The sequence below is a fragment of the Ambystoma mexicanum genome, chromosome 8 (genome assembly GCF_040938575.1).
Source record: "Ambystoma mexicanum isolate Mex_15411 chromosome 8, UKY_AmexF1_1, whole genome shotgun sequence".
Classification (NCBI taxonomy): Eukaryota; Metazoa; Chordata; class Amphibia; order Caudata; family Ambystomatidae; genus Ambystoma; species Ambystoma mexicanum.
This window is the reverse complement of record NC_090929.1, coordinates 1,428,147,369-1,428,170,447: the sequence shown is the minus strand read 5'-3', so window position 1 is coordinate 1,428,170,447 and position 23,079 is coordinate 1,428,147,369. Positions and strand designations below refer to the sequence as shown.

The following is a 23,079-nucleotide window of genomic DNA, read 5'->3' as shown; positions in this document are numbered from 1 at the left end:
CTTTTTTCGCCATTTCTTTGTGGAAAGGTCCTTCTTGAGATTTACTCTGCGCGCCAAACCAGGTTTGGTCCTTTTTTTCATTTTGCCTTTGGCGGGATTCACAAGTGAAGCCCGCCCCTGGCAGGGGCAGGAAGAGAGGAAGGTGCCCGAAACTCCCTGTGCTTAGTCTCCTAGGAGACAGGAATGCACTCTTAAGGTGATTGGCCGTCTGGCTGTCCGGCAAAGACAGCCACCCCGCTGGGTGACTGACAGCTAGGCTGGAATGAATGGGAGAAACCTGCAGAAAAGGCAAGGCTTTTTGGCTTGGAAGGCAGAGTCGACCACTGGACGAAGTGTCGAACGGAAAATCATATCATGCTCCTTTACTGTATGAATATTGGCCTACGCCAAGCTGCTTATAAGCCACTTGCGGAGAAATCCGTGTTGCAAGGTCTTGACCTTAGATCAATGTAAACCGCCATTTTAGGTCTATCCACCATTTTAGATTCTCCCTCTAAAGTCACCCTGTGTTCTAAGATGGTGGACAGTGTCATTCCGAATGTAACATGGCCATCTTGACCTCTGTGTACAAATTAATATGTAACTTGCCTGCATGCCACATGTTAGGGTCATGAACTGAGACCTTGTCGTCCTTCGCTGACCTGTGTTTAGAGGATTACCTGCGCCAACGGAGCTAATCCGCGAGCATATGTTAAACACAATGTATTTAAATAAGGAAATGTGAACACTTGTTTGACTGCATTGTATAAAACTGTTTGAGAAGGCTCTACGAAAAATCCTAAGACATACTGTTGCTATTATGACTTGTTAGTGAATGTATTAAAGGTAAACCCTAAATGTATAGATGTATGAACTCGGCACAAACCCTAGATCCGTGATGTATTAACTTATATTAACTCGTAGGCGAGCTGAACATCATGATTTCGAGAGTATAAAAAGTGCGACTATTCTAATGTACAGTCCCACTCACTGAGCACAGGGAACCAAGCTGGAGTTCGCTGTGTTGTACTGAGGGCCGATAGTTATCTGTTGCTTTGTCCTTTGAAACTGTTCAGTATAAAATAAAGATCTTTGTATTTTCCTTAGTAACCCGCGTTTGGTGTATTTCCTTTTGGGGTACTCAGCCTCGATATCTTCTTTTTGTTTTCACAGAAGGAATCCGAAGAACTTCTTGAAGAGGAAGCCTGCTACAACTCCTGGACCGTTGGTTTGCCCGGTAAAGCCCTGCTGCTGTGCTGTAATTCCAATTTCATTTTGACTAGAAAAGCCCTGCTCTCAGAGCCAGTTGAAATTCCACTGCAGTTGCTGATGGAACCGAATAGCCAGGGAGGGGAACACCAGATTGTGTGTGTTGCTTTTAAACTGGCCAAGAGCTCCAGGAAGATCCTCTGGACTCCCAGGAAGCAGGACTGACCGAGCCTGAGCCACCTCGACAGAGTGTTGGACCCCAAAAGCAAGGAAAACCCATCTCGACAGACAGAAACCGCAGTGCTGCTATTTGCAGTAGATGAGAGGAGCAGAAACACCGAAGTGCCACTTGTTTAAAGATTGCTGGTTGCAGTCGGTGACCGCCCCATTGCAGTGCAGGAGTCCCCAGACGTCCCCCCTTTTGTCCCCACGACTGAGGCCCAGGAACACCAGGATCTGCAGAGCTGCACAGGAACAGAAGCCATCAGCTGCACTTTTCTTCAACTTAAAAGGTACTATACAGTCCAAGAGAACTTATGTCTTGTCGTGTAACTGAACTTGTTCTCTGTTGTTGAGACGTGTTGTGGTTGCTCTGTAGAGTTGCCGACAGCTTCTTTACTTCACAAGCCTAAACAGCTTGTGGCCCTGCTTTGATTTCTTCTTTTCCACAAAGACCTCTAAAACATTGTGCAAGACTTTTACTCACCTATAAGAAGTGCTTCAGCTCACCTTGACTTTTGCCCAATTGACTTTGGTTTAGCCTGGCTCCTGACTCTTCTTCCCTCTGACTTTGTGTTTTGTCTTCCTTCGAGCAAGGGGTTAACTAACGTTGCATTGGGGGTTACCAAAAGTAGTTATCTGCTTCAGAATATTTGTGAGATCACTTGTTCTATTCTAATAACCTTTTTCTTTTGATTCACTCCTAAGTCTGATGCTAAATGCAAACAGAGGTATATTAATGTCCACAGTGTCCTAGTTACTGAAGTCCCCTGAAGGTGTATAAAGTGTCTGTGTGCCATCCCAAATGGGTACTTCGCGATTTAGAAATATTAAGTGTGTGTATTTTGGAGTGTATGTGTGTGTTACTATTATATTGCCCCCTTCTGAAGAAGGCTTACTCGAACTGATTGTTAAATAAATTAATAATTGTTTAAATCAAGAAACCTTCTGTGTAAGAGTTTATTTGAATACTTGTCACTGTGAATCTCTGTGGAACTACACTACAGCTCACATTGACCCCTCTTGAGATCAGCCTGGCTGCTCAACACGCTACCAACCTGTGTAGTACACACTTATACCAAAGGTTGGGTTCCTATTGCCAGGAGGTCAGGGTTGTTGTAGGGTACTGCATACAATCTTGCCTTACACACGTAAAACTGTCTGTGAGAGAGAGATCCATGGAACACCTCAGGGACACAAAGAAGACCAGGTCCAATGAAGGTTACCACTCTCGGGCAGAGACAGAAGTTCTTCACCGGGACAACACTGGAGTCAATTCTGGTCAGCTGCAGGTTATCTTCGGGCTGCTCTTCTTTGTAAAAGTCTTGGCTCCAACGGTGATCTGATGATGAGCCCTCCTTTTATCGAAGATTCAGGCTTGGAACAAGCCCACCAGTGGTAAGGCTCTATACCATTCATACAGTGGTGGCTATCCTATCATGGATAGCCAATGGTCACCTCATCTGCCCAGAAACTGTCACGCTCACCTGGTCTTCACGGGGGCGTAGCACGTGGCTGCACGAATGTCGTCTGCACTAGCGTGGTACTGCACAGTTGATGATGCTGCTGTGACTTCTCCCTTGTCATCACCCTCACGAGGCGTTTGTCTGCAAGATCGAAATAAGATATGAGCCACTGAGTGGGGTTGAATTGGACCCACCTCCTCCACCACCCGATACCCTACTCCTCTTGATCTCACCTTAGAATTTTGTAAGGTAGACTCTCCGTCCTGCAATCTAGCAGGAGCGCGTTTAATACAGTCTTTCCCAGGATCGAGTTACTTCACTGATCCGATGACTGGTTGCCGAGTCTTGGAGAGCTGGGTAAAACAGACAAGTCTCTATACCAATAACTGCTTGGTATAGGTGTTTAAAGTCTTAATTTCGCCTCAACCCCTTTTGATCTGTCTTTGTCTTTTCTTTCAGGCGCGGCCTCGAATGGATTTCGAATGGAGATTCAAGTAGTTTTAAGATGCAGAGCAGAGTTCCTTCAGGTGAGTTGAAGCGCAAGAGTGAGGCGCTGTAAGTATAAAATACTGGTGTTCCCTTCCGTGCGTGACTAACCTGTTTCTTCTTCTTTTTGCAGAAGCGGCGCAGCGTCGGAATGAAGAATGGAAGAACCGCTCCGAAGATGCTCCGGAAGAATGCTGAACCCGAGTGCGTCTTGCAGCCTGAACGAATACCTTCCCTTCAGCTGATGCGGAGGTCCGGAAACGGCTGAAGAAGCAACCGAAGGAAGGATGCTGCAGGTAAGACTTTGCTGTTGTACTGACTTTGTTTTCTCTTGCCTTTCTCCTTCTAGGCACCGATGGATGAAATTCTGAACGGGCGTGGCTGTAGAAGTTCGAGGACAGGACAGACCCGGTGAGTGTTATGCTGCAGGAGTGCAGAATAATGCAAAGCGTGTTCTGCCTGCAGGGTGTGGCTTAAATAGCCTTGCAAGTAGTTCCAGGTAAAGTAGTCCCTTTACCACACCCTGTTCTTCAAGTAAAATAGTCCCTCAACCACACCCAGAGAAAGCTGAAAGGCTCAGCCTCACTAGGCTGAGCAAGTAGTTTCACGTGCTTCATCCCATCTTATGACCTTTGCGCCACTGGGACCAGGACTGAGTCCAAGAGGCTCTGGGACACTCCCTTGGGGCTTGATAAGTCCTTATGGGAGTCTATGACTGCGGGGGGCCCCATCGGATCCCGGGGGTTCTTAGTGTAGACCATGACAGAAACATACTTTTTGGCAATAGAGATGTGGATTGGGACTAGACAATCCCATCCGTCTTCTCTCGCACAAACACAGACACAGTCCGCGTCCTGACCTGAAAAGGCGCACACACACACCCCCCTTAGCCCGCGTCCTGACCTAAGAAGTCCAAAAAACAATATGGCCAAGGCCAAGCGAAAAATCTGGTGGCACAGACATCTTATGGTTCTAGCCACCTTTAGTAGCCATTTGCCGTAAATGCAAAAGTGCACAAGTACAATATCACAAAAATGGTAAAAATGGTATCTAGTAATTGCATCGAACGTAATACCATTGAATGCCTTACCATAGAAAAAAATACATCCAACAAAAAAAAAAAGTACAAATGACCTCATGAAAAGGGTCTCCCTCCTGGGGAACCGAAGGATTACCACATAATTCAATGGGGAGGAGTGAAATACTCTGCAGCATTATAATATCAGATAGAGACCAGGTAATTGATCCTTTAAATTTGAAGCATCAAACTTGTTGTGACAAAAAACACAAGATGTGGCAGCATGAGCAGGACCACAGATAAAACCCCACATTTGTGACCAGAAGTAAAGTACATCACACAGTTTACCTGGAACGGTTGGAATTGACAGGGGAAGTGGTTATCTTGAAAGAATGAAACATCTCCATCCAGGAAAAGATTTACAATCTGCAAGACACTTGGAGCTGCTAAACTGAAGTTGAAAGAAACAAAATAAAAAACAGGTCAAATACATCATATTTTCCACATCCTTGTTGCAATCATTATCTTTGGCACTACATTTTTACACCTCAGTCACCTAATGGGTGTGCTGGCACTTCAGGGATTTTTTTTTAGTGTCTCCTATGTGTTTTATATCTGATGGTCTCAACATGGTACCTCTAAATTCTCAAAATGTGTCTGGTTTACGCTGCGCAGGGGCCAGCCGCCTCCTAATCATTTATGCCGTGTTAATACATCCTCCTATCATGTTCAGTGTACTTTCCTTCTCCATTTTTCTTGTGGGTCCTAAAATACCAAGTAGACTACCATTATGCTTAGTGGCCATACTCACTCGGGGCTCAGGTGACTGCTGACTGTGCTTATGATTGGCACCATGGCTGTCAGGATACTCTCTTCCAAAAGGAGGCAAATCATCAAGTTTGATTCTTTTACTGGAAGAATGCAAAGAGATCACATTGAAAACAAATTCTACAATGCCTCCATCAATCTATTCAAGCATTTTGTTATAGACCTCAAAATCCAATACCAAGAATAATATCAACCGTTCTATAGCCTTTTCATGTAGAATTCCTCTTCTTTCAAAGCACTGAAGAGACTTTTTTAAAATTACCCAATCACAGAAGGATTCAAGTGCATGGATTTGAAACAGTGAGGCCAGACTGCAAACAGATCTCAGATGTAAATTGATAGGAAATGTTTACTTTTTTGCAGTTTCTCCATCAAACATTCAGTATGGGACATAGAGCCGATCTGCAGATGGTTAGTGTGATCCAGGACTGATTTTATTTAGATTGATGTCTTTTATAGCCACTCTCTCTAGCTTAGCTCACTTGCTCTGGTGGCACTGGTCAGTCTTTACGGCTACAAGTGCGCGGGGACTTCTGTCCTCCATTTAAATCCTTCCTTAGGTAGCACTATTAGCTTCTTTATGGCGAATAGTGCAGTTAAAGGTCTCACTTAAATTTATTTTTTGTACATCTGTTACACTTTCAAGTACAGCACTTGGAGGCTGGTAGCAGTGGTACTGCTTTTAACCATTTTGGCGTGCACTACAACGCCTCCATACATTTGTACTATGAGGAAGCCATTTTACCACAATGGAGGTCCAAAATGGCTAAATCGCACATTTTAAGAGCTGCCTTTTGTTGTCTGGCGTGGTTGACATTCCACCTGACTAGGGTTTTAAAGGTTCATATATTGTCATACATTTTCGCTGAGTTCTTCCAAAAAGCTTAGAATATGCCCTCTGTGAGGGAACTGGCGGAAACTGGGAAGGGGATGGAGGACCTTCCAACACATATTCCTGCAAGAGTGATGTCACGGTTGTTGCTGTGGGAGCTTGCTGTACGGGAGTGTAGTCACCCACGGATTAAATGGTGCAGGTCCTTCTATTGGAGAGCTGGGGGTGAACTCAGCTTATGATTTCATAATATGAGAGGGATCTGGAATGGTTTACTGTCATTTTACTGAAGCCTTTTTTACCGAGGTAAATGTAACCAAAAATAAATACAGACTTTTTTGGGGGGTGGGGGGGTTGTGAGGGGGTTCACCCCCAATCCTCCCAGTTTACTTCTGTTTTAAACCCCACCCCCATATATAATTGAATTTCGGTATTCTGTCGGTAAAATTTACCTCTGTAAACTTTTTTCAGTAAAATGACTGGGTACCATCTGGAAACTGTCAGTCAACCACAGGACCCAAGTTCCAAAGAAGAATAGACAGATTGGGGATGCCAGAGGACTGCTGCTGGAACCTTCACTGGATGAGCCACCCTCTGCAAAGATGAAACTTCATCGACAGGGGAGATCTACACCCTGGTACCTTCTTCCCTTAGATGAGTGGTCCCGACTGGTCACAAGTCCTTCTTGCTGTCCTGTTTCTGGCTTGCATCCTCTGTGGCACCAACCTAGTCTAGCCCTTGGGCTGAAAACATCACAGGCATCCTTGTCATGCGACAGGGATCACATTGCTGCTGCTTGTCATCAAACCTGTTAGGAAAGATTTTCTTTTTGCTGCTTTACTCGCAAGGACTTCTTTTTGATTGTTTTGAACCCTGCCCTGACTTTTTGGAGCTACGTAAAGCATTCTGCCTTACTGCCGTTGCCTTTTACTTATGGGAAACTGAATAGTCCCCAAGACTATGTCTCTCTTTGTGAATTCTTGTATTATTGCAATTGCACACAAAACATTAAAGTGAAATGCAATTAGGAAACGTTGTATCCTTACATGCTTTGTATACTGGCTATTGGGTTAATTCTACAATGTACCTAAGACAAGCTGATGGCAGCTGGGACATTTGTACCATTTTTGTGACATTTTACTTGCGCACTTTCGCATTTATCGTGAACAGCTTCCAAAGGTGGCTAGCACCCTATGATGGCTGTGCCACGTAGTTTTTTGTTTATTCTTTGTCCATATTGTTATTTTGACCTTCTTTGTGCATTCTAAGGTCAGGAAATGCCTTGTATGGAATCCCTTTTGTGGAAAAAAAAACTGTGGGCTTGCAGGGGCTAAGGGTAAGTTACTGTGTGTGACCAGGGGAAGTGAGTGGGGCTGTGTAGTCCCAATCCACATCTCTGGTAACTGAATGTCAGTGTGGGCAGATGTGGTGGTCAGTGGCTATCCATGATTGGATAGCTACAGGCTGTTGAATGGTGCAGGTCCTTACCTTTGGCAGGCTTTAGATTGCGTCCAGTCTGAATCCTGGATAAAAGGTGGGCTCCTGCAACTGTGCAACAGATCATCGTTGGAACCAAGACATCTACGAAGAAGTGCATCTGCTGAAGACCATAGGACGACCCCTGAAGCTGACCAGCATCGACAAGTGTTATCCCGGTAAAGCACTCCTCCTCTGGCTGGATCTCAAGAAGGCCTTCCTTGGTGCTTCCACCCCTAAACCGGTGGGATCAACCAGTCTAGTTCCTGCTCGAGGAAGCGTGCATGATGAGCCTTCAGAAAAGTCCCATAACCAACCTGTGGACTGACCAGCTCTCTCTTGAGCTACATCAATGCAGTGGTCATCAATCTGAGCAGAGCTTTGGAACTTTGCAGATCTTCAGTTTGTGCCACAAGTAACCTACTCCTGCATTTTCAGTCGTCTCACTCCAAGGGAAGATGTGCTGGAAATGCTCCTGTGTTCACCGCTGGAAGATCACCTGTCGCCACCTGACTGTGGTGACCTCTGCTGCAACTTGTAGTATTCGGGTCCTAGAGGTGTCCCTTGACATCTGACCTGCAGAAGTCTCCATCTACTGTAAGGTGTCTGGAACAAATTCCTAAGCACCGTGACTGGCCGAAACTAAATCCTGCAACCAAAAGTAACAGCTATCTAGACGACCGTGACGAAAGGAGCCAAGACAGAAGAACAAGTCTGCAACTGATTCTGGAACCTCCACAAGTGGTCTCCAGAGAATTCTGAGCTGGGGGTAAGTGAACATACTTGTTGCTGTTTGCTCCTGTCACTCATAGGGTAACAAGATGTAAAGTCCTGACCCTAACTCACTCTTACCTGTCCTTTGGTGGTGGAACCTGGGTTAAAGACCCATGCCTAGGCCTTACTTAGAGTGTTGGGACCGAGTTGAGTACTTACCTGAACTTTAATCTAACCTTTTGATTTTATTAATTTGAACCACTTGTGCTGCAAATCTCTACATACCTACCTGAAAAGTATCTGCTTTGGGACTGGTGACTCTTGGGCACAAGGCCCCAAACCATCTCAGGGTTGGACGTTAGAAGAGCTAGGGGAGCTGTTCTGTGAATAGTCTAAAGAGTGCTTTCTATTTCTATGCATATGAGTACTTACCCGTTTTTTCACTAGTCACTGAATCAAAAGCTATTGAATTTCTTCTATGGGGGAATGTATATATTTATTTTATAAGGGTTTTGTGTGACAATATTGACCTAGACGTTGACAAAACTCAAACACTGAAATGGATGCCTGCACCCCCAATTCCTGCAACCTGACCGGCAGTGACCAACATTTGTCTTCAACAGACCCCATTTATCTGAGGTGGTAGTTTTATATTTTTAGCTGGCATTAAATAGGATGGAGTGAATACTCTTTTTTAGAGGCCCCAAGGTCCAAGTTATTTCCTATGAGTATAATATTAATTCCCTTGGCTACTTGGTCCTTGCTTTTGCTGGTGGAATCTGAGTCCAGTTATTCGGTCTTCTTCTTGGATGACTAGGACTGGTATCTGCCCCGTGCCTACACAGCAAACCAACCTTACATAGAATATGAACCTACTGCAGATTCTAGGACTAGGATTATTTCTGATCTGAGAATTGTGAGTACTATTGCAAAGTATCCTAAAAGTAATCCAAGTGAGTTACCTTGAACATTGTCAAACCCTAATTCCTAGGAAAATTATTGACAGATAAAACTTAGTATCAAAGTGATGGTGTGCTTCGTAACTTTATAAGGCCTATGTAAGATCTATACAAAAAAAAGGCACCCCCACTTTAGGTTATCGTTGCTGCAATTGTTTCAAATGTAGGAGTTCTAAAGTAGGGTGTCTGTTCCATTCGGGACACTACACACAAATGGCTTAACACTTGACTTTCAGACGTTACTTGTAAAATGTGGTATCCAGATATTATTTTGTTTTTAATCAGGTTGCTTTCCAATATAGGTTTTATCATAGTGTGTTTTAAGATATATGTAGACTTCTATGCTCCGACACTCTAGGGTGTATGGTTAGCACTTTAGATTGCAACAAGGTGCCTGGGAGCCTGATGAAAGGCTGGACAAAATGATGGACAGAGCAATAAAATGGAGCAGCTGCAAAGGCAGATCTCGTGGTCATCAGCCAAACCAGAGTGCATCGTCGGGGGGAGTAGCACAGGAGCCAGGAGCGCAGGGTTCCATGCGACGTAACAAACCAAGCAAATGTGTGGCATACCAAACTAGATCTGCAGCACACGATAGGCAGATTAGACATACCAAGATTGGGATCCAAAGAGGGTAAACAAGAGCAATGGAAAAAAGACTAACCATCTCCCTGTCTATGAACAATCCAAGATTAATTATAACCAGTAAGATAGCTCAGCGGGTTGAGCACTCGCTGCTGCGATCTGTATGTGATCTGCTGGTAGCAGGTTTGACTGCCGGCAAGGCCAACTCAGCCTTTCAACCTTGTGAGGTTGACAAATGAATACCAACTTCAGTTGAGATGACAAATCTATGCATCACCGCAATTGGTTAATGCACCGACTGAATACATGTTATGCAGCTACTTATTTGTATCTTCATTTGATGATGCCATGGTGTGTGTCCGTGTTGTGGAAAATAAAGTGTTTAAAAAAACAAATGTATTTAAATATGTTCTATGTACAGCGCTTAGGTGTAAGCGCTATATAAATAACAAATCAATGTACTTTAAAAAAAAAATCTATGCAAATATAAAAACAATTACTAATAGGGATTGTCTCCAATAATATTTCCTAGCAAATGTCGACAGAAACAAAACTGAATGACAACATTTCAAAGTTGTTCCCTTTTGAATAACTTAGTTTGCTACATAAATCGGAACCAGTCAGTCAGCTGCTCAGGAACCCAGGTGACGCTGCTCCCAAGACAGCCTGCAGAAAACATTTCAATGACTTCAGGAATCTTTGCCTCGAGCAGGCGGAATGCTCTCAGCTGCTGAAGGAGAATACCCTGCTCTCAGGGAGAAGTACTACTTAGTCCCTGTCCCGCTTGGAGCAAGTGCCCTGCCATCAGAGAGATGCGCAGCTGAACTTGGGATGAAGAGCCAGACCGAGAGGTCAAGAATGCATTCTGAGGAAGCAGGATCAGAGCAAGCCATGAGCACATCCAGGAAGTGGAACCACCAAGAACGTGCTGCTGCATTATCCAAAGAGAAGAAACAAGAACACACCAAACCTGGCCTCTATTAACAATTTACAAGGAACCTCGAACGAACCATGCAAGAAGGTCATGAAATATGCCAGAGGATAGAACAGAGAAATAACATTTAAGACAGCAATTCTCTTCTAATACCCTATCCCTCTCTCCATAACCCTATTCATTTTGCTCCAACCATCTTTTGTTTTCTGCTCATAATCTTGGTGTTCTCTTTAGATACTGACTCTCCTTCACTTCCCACATCTCTACTCTTGCTCATTCCTTTCGCTATCAACTCTACAATATTGGTAACATTTGTCCTTTTCTTTCTTTTTCATCCAAAAAGACACTTGATCTCACTCAGATCTTTCCTCACCTTGGGTATCCGTTGCTTCTAAACAGCCTCCCAGCCTATGCCCTGACTGTGCTACAGTGTGTCTTTTATTGTACTATTCATCTGCTATTTCGGCTTACTATTATTCCAAGCCTCTCTCTCGCCAGATTTTCTCTGTTGGCTCTTCTCAGCTTACCTCCTTCTTCGCTTCTTGTGTATTGTCTTCATGTGTTTGCAGCCTTGCTCCGACATATCTATCTTTTTGTTTCTGTGTAATCCCCGCTTACCCTCTTCATTCTTATCCTTTTAATTGCCTTGCTCTACCTCCCTTGTTCTCCAAATCTTGTTTCAGTTCATTCGCCCTTCTCGCTCCATGCTATGAAATTCTCTCCCTTATTTGATACACTGTCTCTCCAGTAACCTTTCTGAAAATCTCTTAAAACCTGTGTATTTCCAGCACACCAAGAATGTAACCATCTTTGCCCCCTATTTTTGCTCATGTCACTTTGTAATTATGTACATCGTTTAGGTGTATGCACTTCATAAATTGAAGTAAATTAAGAGCAGTGCAGATCATCTGAATCTACAAGCCAAGTGAACAAAACCAGAGAAGTCACAGAAATTCCCATTATTCCTATAATGGAATAAATCCTTAATTCCACACCAATACTCCGTACATCATCCCAAAATGCTACGACTTGGGAGCGGAGCTCAGTAAAGCCGTACCATTCAAATAGTTGAGCGATTAGGCCTTTATGGCCTAAAAGGCTTGATTTAGAGACATGTGATCCGATTGTTGCAAGATTTCAGAAAGGATTTCCGTGTGTTTAGAGCTGGAACAAACAGGTGATATATGATATATGATATGATTGGTTATTTATAATGCGCTTAATACCCAGAGGTTTCTAAGCGCGGACCCGGGGATCGAACCTGTGTTGCTCCGTGTTGTCTTGCTTCCAAGGCGAGCACGTTACCCCTGAGCTATCCTCCCGAGACGAGGTGACGGCTGGAAGGTTTAGAATCAATATTAAACCTCTGGCAATTGCTCTTAGCAACCCTCCAGGTCATCGTTCTTTGCCTGCTGAACCATTACAGAAAGGGGAAAGGCTATATGCAAATCAGGCTTGGTCCCACCCCAAAAAGGGCAGTACGGCACAAACTGCTAGGTAACATCCCTTCTGCACGAGACCACAGAAGGGAGATCACACACCATGTGTGTAGAACTACATTATTTGATTGACTGAGCGCGAAGATATATTAACTAACATGTTTGATCATTTAGAGCTATACAATCTGATGCCTTGTCATTAGAAGCTCTTTCATCGGACAAAGCATTTGGGTTTGTATGATGTGATAGGTTATTTATAACGCGCTTAAGACCCAGAGGTTTCTAAGCGTGGACCCAGGGATTGAACCTGTGGTGCTCCATGTCTTCTTGATTCCAAGGCGAGCATGTTGCCCCTAAGCTATCCTTCCGAGTCTTGTATGATCTGATCAATCTGAAAGGGTCATAAATAATGTCCAAAATGATATGTTTGCATCTTATGCAGAAGTTAGATTTGCGGTACGCTGTGTAGTAGCTCCTCGTTCCCCAATGGTAGCCCCTGGTGACTAGTTAATGCTGGATTCCCAGAACCTGCTTTTAGCCCCTACTTTTGAAATCTTAATTTCGGCCCCTGCATTATGCCATTAAAATATTACAAACTTTAAGCTAACATTAAGGAGTAGATGAGATGTGGATGAATGGCTAGAATGCTAAACGTGGAATCCAGAGACCTTGGTTTTATCCACAGGTTTGGTACAACACCAACATTTCTGTGGCAACTGTTTAAACAATCATGCCTTCAATTGTCCATGGGCTAAACATGAGTAATAGGCATATGAACAAAATGCGCTGTGTGCCTTTTAGTGCTCCCTCAATGTGAAGAGACTTGAAATGAAACAGATCCTAAACACCTGTAGCAATAAAAGAAAATCAATGCGAACGGAATAGAAATTGAATAGCAACATGTGACATTAAATTAATTTAAAAAAACAACCATGCTTATGGTAAATGAGAATGCATGCCAACATCAAAACTCCAAAATATAGCTGCTGAATAAAAACATATAATCAATGAATCTAAAGAAATTCCTTGATTACATTGTACATTGTGTTAATGTCAAATTTGAAAATCCCAAATCAGAAATAGAACATAAACTTACTTTAGTTCAAATAATATATCAAGAGAAAATGTACTGAAACTGCAAAAACTCAGTGGAACCAAAACAAATGATCAATATACCAAGCAAGCCTAAGGGCATCAAACAGAGGAATTCCATATACAACGATCAAGAACTGAACTTCACTATCAGCATTCCTAAATTGAAAATTGTTGCCAAACCGGAGTCAAAACAAATATAACACAGATTAAGATGCTAAACATTTAAGAAGAGACTAGAATATCCCATTACAATGTTAGGCAAAGATTAATTCAGAATGAATCCACACCAGACCTAATCGCTGCAGACATGATCATGAATCTGCTCAAACCTATGCCGCAAAAAGAAGTAGAACCGATATAAAAAAGAGCAAGAGCTGTGCACATGAAAAGCTACACAAATTGAACTGTGCCCAAGGAAATTGTTACAATTGCCAACAATTCAAAGAGAACACACCCAATGCTGTGGACGTATCTTCAAGATGACTGACAAAAAGCAAAGTCCCGAATACAAAAACCCAGAATTAAGAATTGAGGATGGTTAGCCACAGGAAACGTTAAACACAGCTTTACAAACAAAAATCAAACCACTTGTCCAAGAATAAAAGCCCTGTTGCTTATCTATTTATGATACGACTGGTTAGTGAAATAAATATTGGGTATTGCAACTCTAACAAAACTTTTAAATATGACAAAAGAATAAAAAAGAAAAATGAATCAAACATTAGATGAGATTGAATAAGCCAGCGTAAGCAGCCAGTAGAAATTAGTCAAGCTATAGAGTGCACAGAAGGAGGCAAGAGGGACAAGGTATTTGTATGCCAATAAGCAAATGCACCGGAAAAACTTATTTCCTCAGTGGCAACGTCACATGCAGCAACATTATATTAAGGACTTCCTCTAAAAGATTCGAATCCTAGAATATCTACCACTCAAATAGCCTGCACAGAAAATGTAGATCTTGACACAAGAGCAGTGTGATGAATCCTATAGATCCCTCACTGTACCCTTGCCTAAAGTCTCCCCCCAGGCGCCCAAGGGAAGGCAGGTGCTTCCTGATCCTGACATTGGGGGTGGTGTACTGTGGGAGGATCACCTGGGAGGAGACACGGCCCAGGGAGGTGAAGGGATCCCGTAGGATGGGACACAGTATTCTCCTTTGAAAATCATACAATGGCTTATTGCTATTATAATGTGTCTGGCCCGCATATTGAGTTTAGAAATATGGGAAAAGGGAGTACAACATCCTTAGATTCCCCCACCTAAGGAGGACCCTGTTAAACCTGATGTGGTCAAACATCCCCCTTACTCCCAAAGCTATGGAGAAAGGAAATATGTAAATGGAGGCATGAATGAACCGCCTTTCCCTTCTGTGGCAAAACATTATGACATATTTGTAAAAGTGTATAAACATAATAGTTCTGAAGTTAAAAGTGGTAAATTACTATTTGCAGATTTCGTTGCTTGGGACTCTAAGTACCATAATCCCAAGAATATTGGGATGAAGAAGAGGGCTGAAGAGCAGTACAGGCCTAAAGGTCAGGCAATTAGGCTTAACAGCCCACACCTGAGGGAGGCTGAGAGGCTTAAAAAGCTCCTTCAGGTGCAGGCTAGAAGAAGCAGACGTGGTTGGAGATGTAGTAGCAGTTGTAGCAGCAGAAGTACTTGCTGGGGCAGGAGGAGGTGGCAGAAGAAAGCATGCTGCCTGCAGAAGCCACAGTATTGGGAGGAAAGAAAGGATGCCAGGAAATTCCATACGTTTATTGGAAAAGCAGAGCAGTGTAAACTGTATGGTGTACATCTGAAGGAGTTAGGTCAGGCAGGAGAGTGGACCAGACCGAAGAAGAGTAGGTTTGGCAAGAGAGTCGACCAGACAGGAGAAGTAGTAGAAGACCGAGAGTGGGTCACCCCGGTAGAAGAAGAAGTGGTGTTTCATGGTGCCAAGAGAAAAGCACTGCGAGGAAAAACCTGTGTTTCATGGTGCCAAGAGAAAAACACTGTGAAAAGAGTCGTAGAGGAAGTTGGTGTATTTCATGGTGCCAAAAAGGAAGCACTGTGATATTTTCGGAGTCAAGAAGTTATTGTGTTACGTGGTACTGCAATAGAAACACTACATACTGTTTAAGGAACTTTGTGAAATATACTTCCTGGTGGAGAAAGAAGTTTTGTGAAGTTTTGGGTGTTTTTCTTCAACAAAATAGACTTTGTCAAAAACTCTGATGGAACCCTGTTTGAACCTCAGATTTTCTTGTTTTGGGTTGACTGACTTAAAAACAGCGGAAGGAAAAATTCACCCAGGTTATGAACATAGAATTTAAAGGTGTTACAAATATACGTTTTTACTTTACGAATTGCCATATACGTGCTCGTTTATATTTATGTTTAAGTGTGGAGTGTTTTTCCTTAGTTCATTTAGGTAGGGAAATCCCTGAGAGTAGGGCAAGTGAGGTGTTGGATTTACATTTCTGACCCCTCACAGGTGTCAATCACAGAATCTGTCCTTAGTGGCCCGATATACCATGAGGACCATCTCACAGAGGAGGGTCATTTTATACCTGTTCCATCCGCTCTTTGGACCACAATAGTGTACGTTACCACAACAGTGTCCTTAAGACTACATGGGTCAGTGCCTTGACCCAAACAGTTGTACTTTTTCAGACTGGTAGCAGTGTACTTTATTATAGTAAAAAAAGAAAAAGGTCTGGGAGCCCCTCTACCGAGAACAAACACGGCCAAATAACCTGTTTTCTGGGAAGGTGCCCACACAGGAGGGTCTACAACCACGTTTTAGCTCACTGTACCTTTCATAGAGGAGAAATATCCAGTTGCATATCAGAGTGGTCCCACCCACGGGCATTCCAACACTGAAATGCTACGCAATTCTGCTCTGAACACAAGTACCAACAGCAACCCAGACACATGTTTCTGCCTAATCACAGGCACAGCTTCACCTCACGGTTTAGGCCAGACTAGGCACCTTCCCAGAGAACAGGTTATTTGGTCTAGCATTTCAGTGCTGCTTTTAGCTCCTGCTTTTCCAGTCTTCATTTCGAACCCTGCAGGACACAGGGTCCAGATCCATCTCCCAACATCAAGCCAAGAATTAGTTGACGCCATCTACATGAATAAATTGACTTTGTGGCGAACCTTCGAGCTGAGAGGTACATTTAGGATGCCGTCCAACAAGTCCCATTCTTTGTATGTCAGCCTCTCAGCAACCAAGCATGAAGGTTTGGGTGGAGGTCCTGTCCCTCCGACTGGAAGAGCAGAGCCACTCTTTTTGCAAAGTGCCAGGCAGGGAATATGGACATGGCCAGCAACTCCGGCTAACATCAACGTAAGTCCAAACAGGCGCAATCTTCTAAGAATAAGCAGAATGATGAGGATCAGCGGGAACGCATAAATGTCGTCTTAAGTCCAGTCTACTGCCAAGGTGTCCCCCAGAGCTAGGAAAATCCCTGGAGCAGAATTACTTCCACTTCCTGTTCACATTGGAAGCAAAGAGATCCCGCAGCAGGATAACATCTTCTAAAAGAAATTCCTGGCAGAGCTCCCATTAGTGGGAGGCAAAAGTCTATGTCTATGTTCAAGGCATCTGCTGTGACATTCTCTCTTCTGGCCAGATGAGTGGCCATCATTCTCCAGAGCCCAGAACCACAGTCCCATTGCTTCTGTGCTAAGAGGTAAGGACCCTACACTACCCAGACTGTTGAGGTAGTGCATAGCCACTATGTTGTCCAAAAGGATCAGCACACATATCCCCTTCATAGAGGGGCGGAAGGCTACCAGCCCAGCCTGATAAATGTGCTCCAGAGACTCAAAGGCCACAGTCGGGTCCAATAAGGGAGCACCCCAATCGGACACATCCGTGGCTACTGCCACCTGTGGAAAGAATTGACGGAATAACAAGCCTTTCAGTAGGTTGTCCCTGGAGGACTGCCAAGCAAGGTCTCAAGCAACCAAACTCGATACCTGCTGAAGATCCGACATGTAACCCTGAAACTGCAACCACTGGCAACTTAGCAGCTACTGAAGCAACCTCATACACAGTCATGCCTCTGGAACCACCAGAATGCACAAGGCCATGAGACCCAGGAGACAAAGAATGGCTGAGGTAGGAACTTGCCCCTGGGATTGGAGGAGATGTACCCAGTGCTTAATTTGCAGAGGCGTTTGACAGGGCCCAGCCCTGGTACTTATTTTTGAGCCCCTGCACCGATTGTCTCAAACTCACTTTAATTATTAAGCGAGTGGTGCTAGTCAGTGCATCCATCAACCACAATGAGCAGGTGCAAGCTGTGGTGTAACCCTAATTATGTCGACACTGTGGAGAGCAGCAACTGCCCAACCACAGTGTCGCAGGAGTGCTAGAAAATATTTGGGCCCCAGCACTTGCCCTTGAGTAGAAAGGCTCTGCCGAGGCGAATGTCTAAGACAACCCCGATGTTCAGAAGTAACTGGGACAGTGCAATATGGGACTTTGTGAAGTTCTGGGAAAAGTCCAAGCTATGCAGCAGGCTTGGTGTACTTGCAAAGCAAATGTGCCAATGCCTGGTCCAGCAAGCCAGTCGTCCATGTAGTTGAAGACATGAGCCCCTACGAATGCCAGCAGCTTGGTGGAAACCCTGTGTGCTGAAGAAAGACCGAACGGCAGGACTGATGATGACCCACAACAAAGTTCTGATAATTCCTGTGCTTCAGGTGAATGGGCAAGGGAAAGTAGGCACCCTCAAGGTCAAGTGATACCAATCAGTCCTGCAGATCAAGAGTCTGAAGGATCTGAACTAGAGTTACCATCTTGAAATATGTCCTTTTGCAGTTACAAATTCAGAAGCCCGAGATCCAGTATTGGACGCAAGCTTCCGTTTTTCTTTCGAAAACCAGAAAACAAGTTGAATATCACTCCTTGCCTCGCTCTGAGTACGGTAGCAGTTCTATTGTGCCATCGAGAGAAGCTGACGGACCTCCTCCAAGAGGACGGTGTCCCGGGGCCACGTGATGGTGTAAGGAAAGTCGTCCAGAGGATGTGAATGAAAGGGAGGCAGTAACCCTGCTGAAAGACCTTGTAAGGTCCAAGTATCGGACATGGTTCAAGGCCATTCCATGCTGAACATGGAAATTCTCCCTCCCACAGGGGACATGTGGCAAAGTGTTTCAGAGGTTTTGCACCATGGGCGGCTGCAGGGACAGTGGCTGCTCCTATTCCACTCATAGGGGCAGCTCTGTCTCTTTCTCTTGGGAAGGGTCCGCCTTGCAGTATTCCAGGGCAGACAGACCTCTTCCCTGGGGGCATAGGAGGAGGAACGGAAAAACCACAACCCCTTGTGAATGGAACGGCGGGTTGCTGTATGAGCAGATGCAAAGACTGTTACTTTGGAGAACTGAAACCGTTGCAGGGCTTCTTGGCCTTGGCCCCAAACAGGGCACGTACAGAAGCATTGACTGCATATCCTGCACAAAGCCATTGTCCTCATCCAAGAGTGACATCATACCAGCGTGTTTGTGGGCATGGAATGCTCAACACAGGCAGCTGTGTCAAGTCCCAATTGAAGGATCTGACAGGAAGCCTCTCTGCCATCTTGTACAATGGCAAAAAATCCTTTTCTCATGTCCTGTCAGGGATGTGGACTTCTGCATTGGCCACTGTGGCCCAAAGACCAAACAATAACTTTGCCAGGATGCAGGAGGAGCTAATCACACAGAAGGCAAACTCCTTCTTTCGCAAGGCATCCAGTCTCGTACTCTTTCTGGCAGATGGCAGAGAAGGAAAGATGAATGTCTTTAAATTCGAAGTCTACGCCTGAACCATTAAGCTCTCAGGAGAGGCATGGTGGACAAAAAGGCTGGACCCGAGGGAGCACGGCAAAGTTTCTTTGTTAGCTTTCGGTCGACTGCAGGTGTAGAGGCAAGCATTTCCCACAATTCCAGCACCAGAGCTCTCACAGGTTTACGCCGACGGGTCCGGCGATCCAGCCTGGGGAAGCAGGAACCAGTGCTCTGGGGGAGAAGCAGACGACACAGGTTAAGGTCGGAGCAGAACAGGGGCTGCCGTCTGACCACGCATGGTCTGTATGCAGCTACGCGGGAGCTTCCTGACGGAGACCGCCTAATAAGCACCGAGAAGAGATAGGACAGAACCTCACAGCTCAAGCGCCCAATAATAAAAGAAAACCCCAGCGGAATATGCACTTTGTGGCTGAAAATAGAACCTACACAGGGGAAGAAATATAGTATTTCCTAGCAGAGTGGTTAAGAACGTACATCTAAAGGCTCCTGCATCAACCCCACTCAGAAGCCGTGAACAGGACTGATCATGCGTGGAACCCGGTAATCCAAGCCCCACAGGAGTAAACATGGACAGTGAGGTAGAGAACCCGGAGTCTGTTGATACTGGCCAACTTAAAACAGCGGTAGAACTTTGCGACGACAGCGACGTAGAGGGAGGAAGAGCCGAAGGGATAAAGGCACAGCCCCCCGACCCCCTTCTGCTGCGTTAGGACACAGACATTGACAGTCTGATGTAATAAGGCGCGGGCCCTGAGCTGACTGGTGGCCCTCTGATGCAAGGGGGATAAGGAAATCAGCAACGAAAATATGTCCTGTGAGGGGAGAAGCACTATTCCAAATTTCAATGTGCAGATTCAAGTAAGACCATGGAGGGAAATAATCCGAAAGGGTTTCTGGAAGAACAAAGTGTGGGAAACCATTAAGGAGGGGATTGGCAGTGACCAGTAAAGGGAACTACAGGGCTCATTGCCTCTATATTATCACATGACTGGTTGAATACAGAGATAAAGAGGAGAACGCCTGCACCAACAAGCTCAGCCCAGCCCAGAGACCCCTGATGCCATGGGTAAAATCCAGAAGTGCCACAGTGAAAGCCAAAGGGGCACAGAGGCATCCAGAGGGATAAATTGAGAGGTGCTGGAAAGTGAAACAGACAGAGGGCGACACCACCCACACCCAGACAACCACAGAACCGGAGAACATTAAAACATCAGTCACCATGACAACGGACAAGGAGGAACTACTGGACTGCCTGAAAAGAATGCAGGCAAGAATGACGAGCATGTTTCAGGTCCAAATGGGGCAGATGAAGGAGGAACTGAAACTGGCATTACAAGAGGTCACAAAAGAGATTAATGAACTGGGGGAAAGAGTGGATATGGTTGAGAACGGTCTCTCCAGCATGGCAGAAGAAGCCAAACAAAGCAGCATCCTGCTGGAAAAAGTGGGTAGAGCTACAGGCTGAAGATTTGGAAAACAGATTGCGCAGATCTAACATCAGGATCAAAGGTCTGGCGGAGTCGATACTGGATGGGGACCTGAGGGACACAATGCAACAATGCTTCAGCAGTCTAATTAGCAATACCCAACCAGAAGAAATCCGGTTCGATAGAATACATCGAGTCAGTCCTAAAAAGAAAGAGCCGGGGGCGGGACCTACAGACGTATTGTTGGCCTGTTCCTCATTTACACAAAAAGACGACATCTTGAGCGCAGCCAGGTCGCACACAGACCTGACGATTAACGGAAATCGCGTCCAGCTCTACCGAGACTTGGCCCTCTCAACTCTCCACAAGAGAAGGCTAATGCAGCCAGTAACAAAGGCCCTGATGGCTAATCGGATAAAGTATTAATCGGCCTATCCTTTTGGCCTAATCTTTACTTGGGAAGGTAAGAAACAACAAATTAGCACATGTGAAGAAGGGCTGACATTACTACACATAGAACAGGACCAGAACCAAGCGGAATGCAATCTGCAGCAAAGCCCTGCAAATGACTCAGCCAACCCGTGGGAATGGACGACCGGAAAAAGGAGGAAAGACTGAGTCTCTGCACTGACGGGCCCTGACAAGCAAACAGATAGAACTGGATGGAGGCATGATGTCACGTACGACACCTGATTAGTGACCTCATTGAGATGGCTCCCAAAGAGGGAAGTAAGGTTGCAAGACAAAAGAATGTAAGCCGGGGTGGAGGTGGACGGAGACGCATCTTGGAAATGAACTCTGGATATGGTAATATCCGGGTGGTAAGGCAGATTGCGAGAGAGTGTGGTCCAACGCCCTGGTCGGAAGCCAGGGAGAGTCCTGACCACATATGGACAAGGGGAGAGGAGGAAGTGAGGGGGAGGGATAAAGGGCAGGAGGAAAGGGAGTTGGAAACAAGGAAAAGGGAGGAGTAGAAATGGGTTCAAAGTAGGAGTTTGAAAGTTAACATCCCAGTAGAGAAACAATCAAGGAGGCTTAAGGGCAAGAATCAAGGGCAGCATACACCACAGAACATTCCCTTATGGATGAGGCAATAATTGTAACTCTGAATGTGCAAAGGCTGAATTCCCCAATGAAGTGTCGTGTGATATTGGGGAGGTTATTAGAACTCCATGTATCGGTAGGGATTTTACAAGAAACGCACCTCCTCCCAGAAGATGAAAGAAGAATGTCACATAAAGTGTTCCCCCAGCAATACTATGCCTATGGTGGGAGGAAGATAAAGGTAGTAGTTATTTTGTTTAATAGAGAGCTGAGAATCCGGTAAAAGCACCTCCTTGGAGATCCGGAGGGGAGATACTTAGGCCTCAAGGGCTGGATCAGGGGGCAGATATATACCATCATCGCACTATACGTCCCCAACGAAAAGCAAGACACATACATTGGTGAAATTCTGTGTAAAATTCACTGGACCAAAGATATATGCAGGAAAGGTATCCAGGGTCAGGTAAGTACCCGCAGTCACTTTGCAAGAGTTTCAGGTGATTAGAATGTTCCCCATAGAAGTCAATGGGACAGTCAATAGGCAGATCTGTGTGTAAGGGGAAAACCGAGATCTCAGTTGTACTCCACAGGTGCAGTGTGTATTTGGTGGCCAACAATCCCAGAGGATGAAGGAGTAGACTGTTAGGAAGAGCTCTGGAAGCATGTCAGAGAATCAGTAGCCCTGATAGGAGATGCACCACAGAACGAAAACCTTCAATGGAAGCCAAAAGGGAAAAATCAGTCCAAGCCCGTCTGCGAAAAGCTTTAATAACCGACCCCGGAAACCACTGGGGGTATGTATCAAGAAGAACCCACCAACACAGGGTCAAGAGGTGGGTGCTCACAGTGACTGCTCCCAAAAAGTTGGTTCAGGAAGCTTGAAACAACCTAGGGAGTAGAAGGAACATGACTTGCCTCTAATGTTCTTTGTTTGTATTCCCCTCCCATAGATATCCTCCAGTGCCAGCTGTTCTCTGAAAATCTCAACAGGGGGTGTAGTATGGCTCTACGACACGTTCCCATGCTCATGGGCACTGGACAGGACTCTGTGCTGGTCACACAGTAACTGAGCACCCTAGTCAGGTCCAACCTATGGAGCCTCTCCTCTCCTTTTGAGGGATGAGGTGGTGGAACAAAACGGGTAGTTCAATTTTGTAGTTAAGATGAAACTCTGATACAACCTTTGGCAAAAAATATGACCTAACCCCGAGCGTAAACTCCTTGAAAAACTGGAGAAAAGGTGCTTTACAATACAATGTTTGCCTCTCACAAGGCCAGCTGGTGTGATGGCCACTAAAAACACTGTCTTCAGTGCGAGGAGTTGAATCAAAATGAAATGTAAAGGTTCGAAAGGTGCCACAATCAAGAAAGAAAAGAACAGGATCAAGTCGAACCAAAGATTGGCCCGGAGGAAACACATTTACAAGCCCCTTAAGAAATTGAGCAACCGGGGTGTTGAAAACAAAAACCTTTTACCAGGGACTTCTTGAATAAAGAAAGGTAGGTCAAAATATTCTTGAAATCCCCATTTAGCTAGAGACAGCAAAAACTTAATCACCACCAAAGTGAGGCACAAAAGTGGAGG

The 23,079-nt window shown here is 44.9% G+C and overlaps 1 protein-coding gene across 2 annotated transcripts in view; it reads right to left on the bottom strand.

The window, feature by feature from the left end:
* The window catches only part of MMS19 (MMS19 homolog, cytosolic iron-sulfur assembly component), a 1,998,114-nt gene that overhangs the window by 577,367 nt on the left and 1,397,668 nt on the right, over positions 1–23,079 (bottom strand). For both annotated transcript variants that reach the window (XM_069611573.1, XM_069611574.1), the window contains exons 20-21: positions 5,189–5,288; positions 4,726–4,828 (exon numbers count right to left, since the gene is read on the bottom strand). In XM_069611573.1, coding sequence (XP_069467674.1) covers positions 4,726–4,828; positions 5,189–5,288 — 203 coding nt within the window. The remainder of the gene's footprint in view (positions 1–4,725; positions 4,829–5,188; positions 5,289–23,079) is intronic.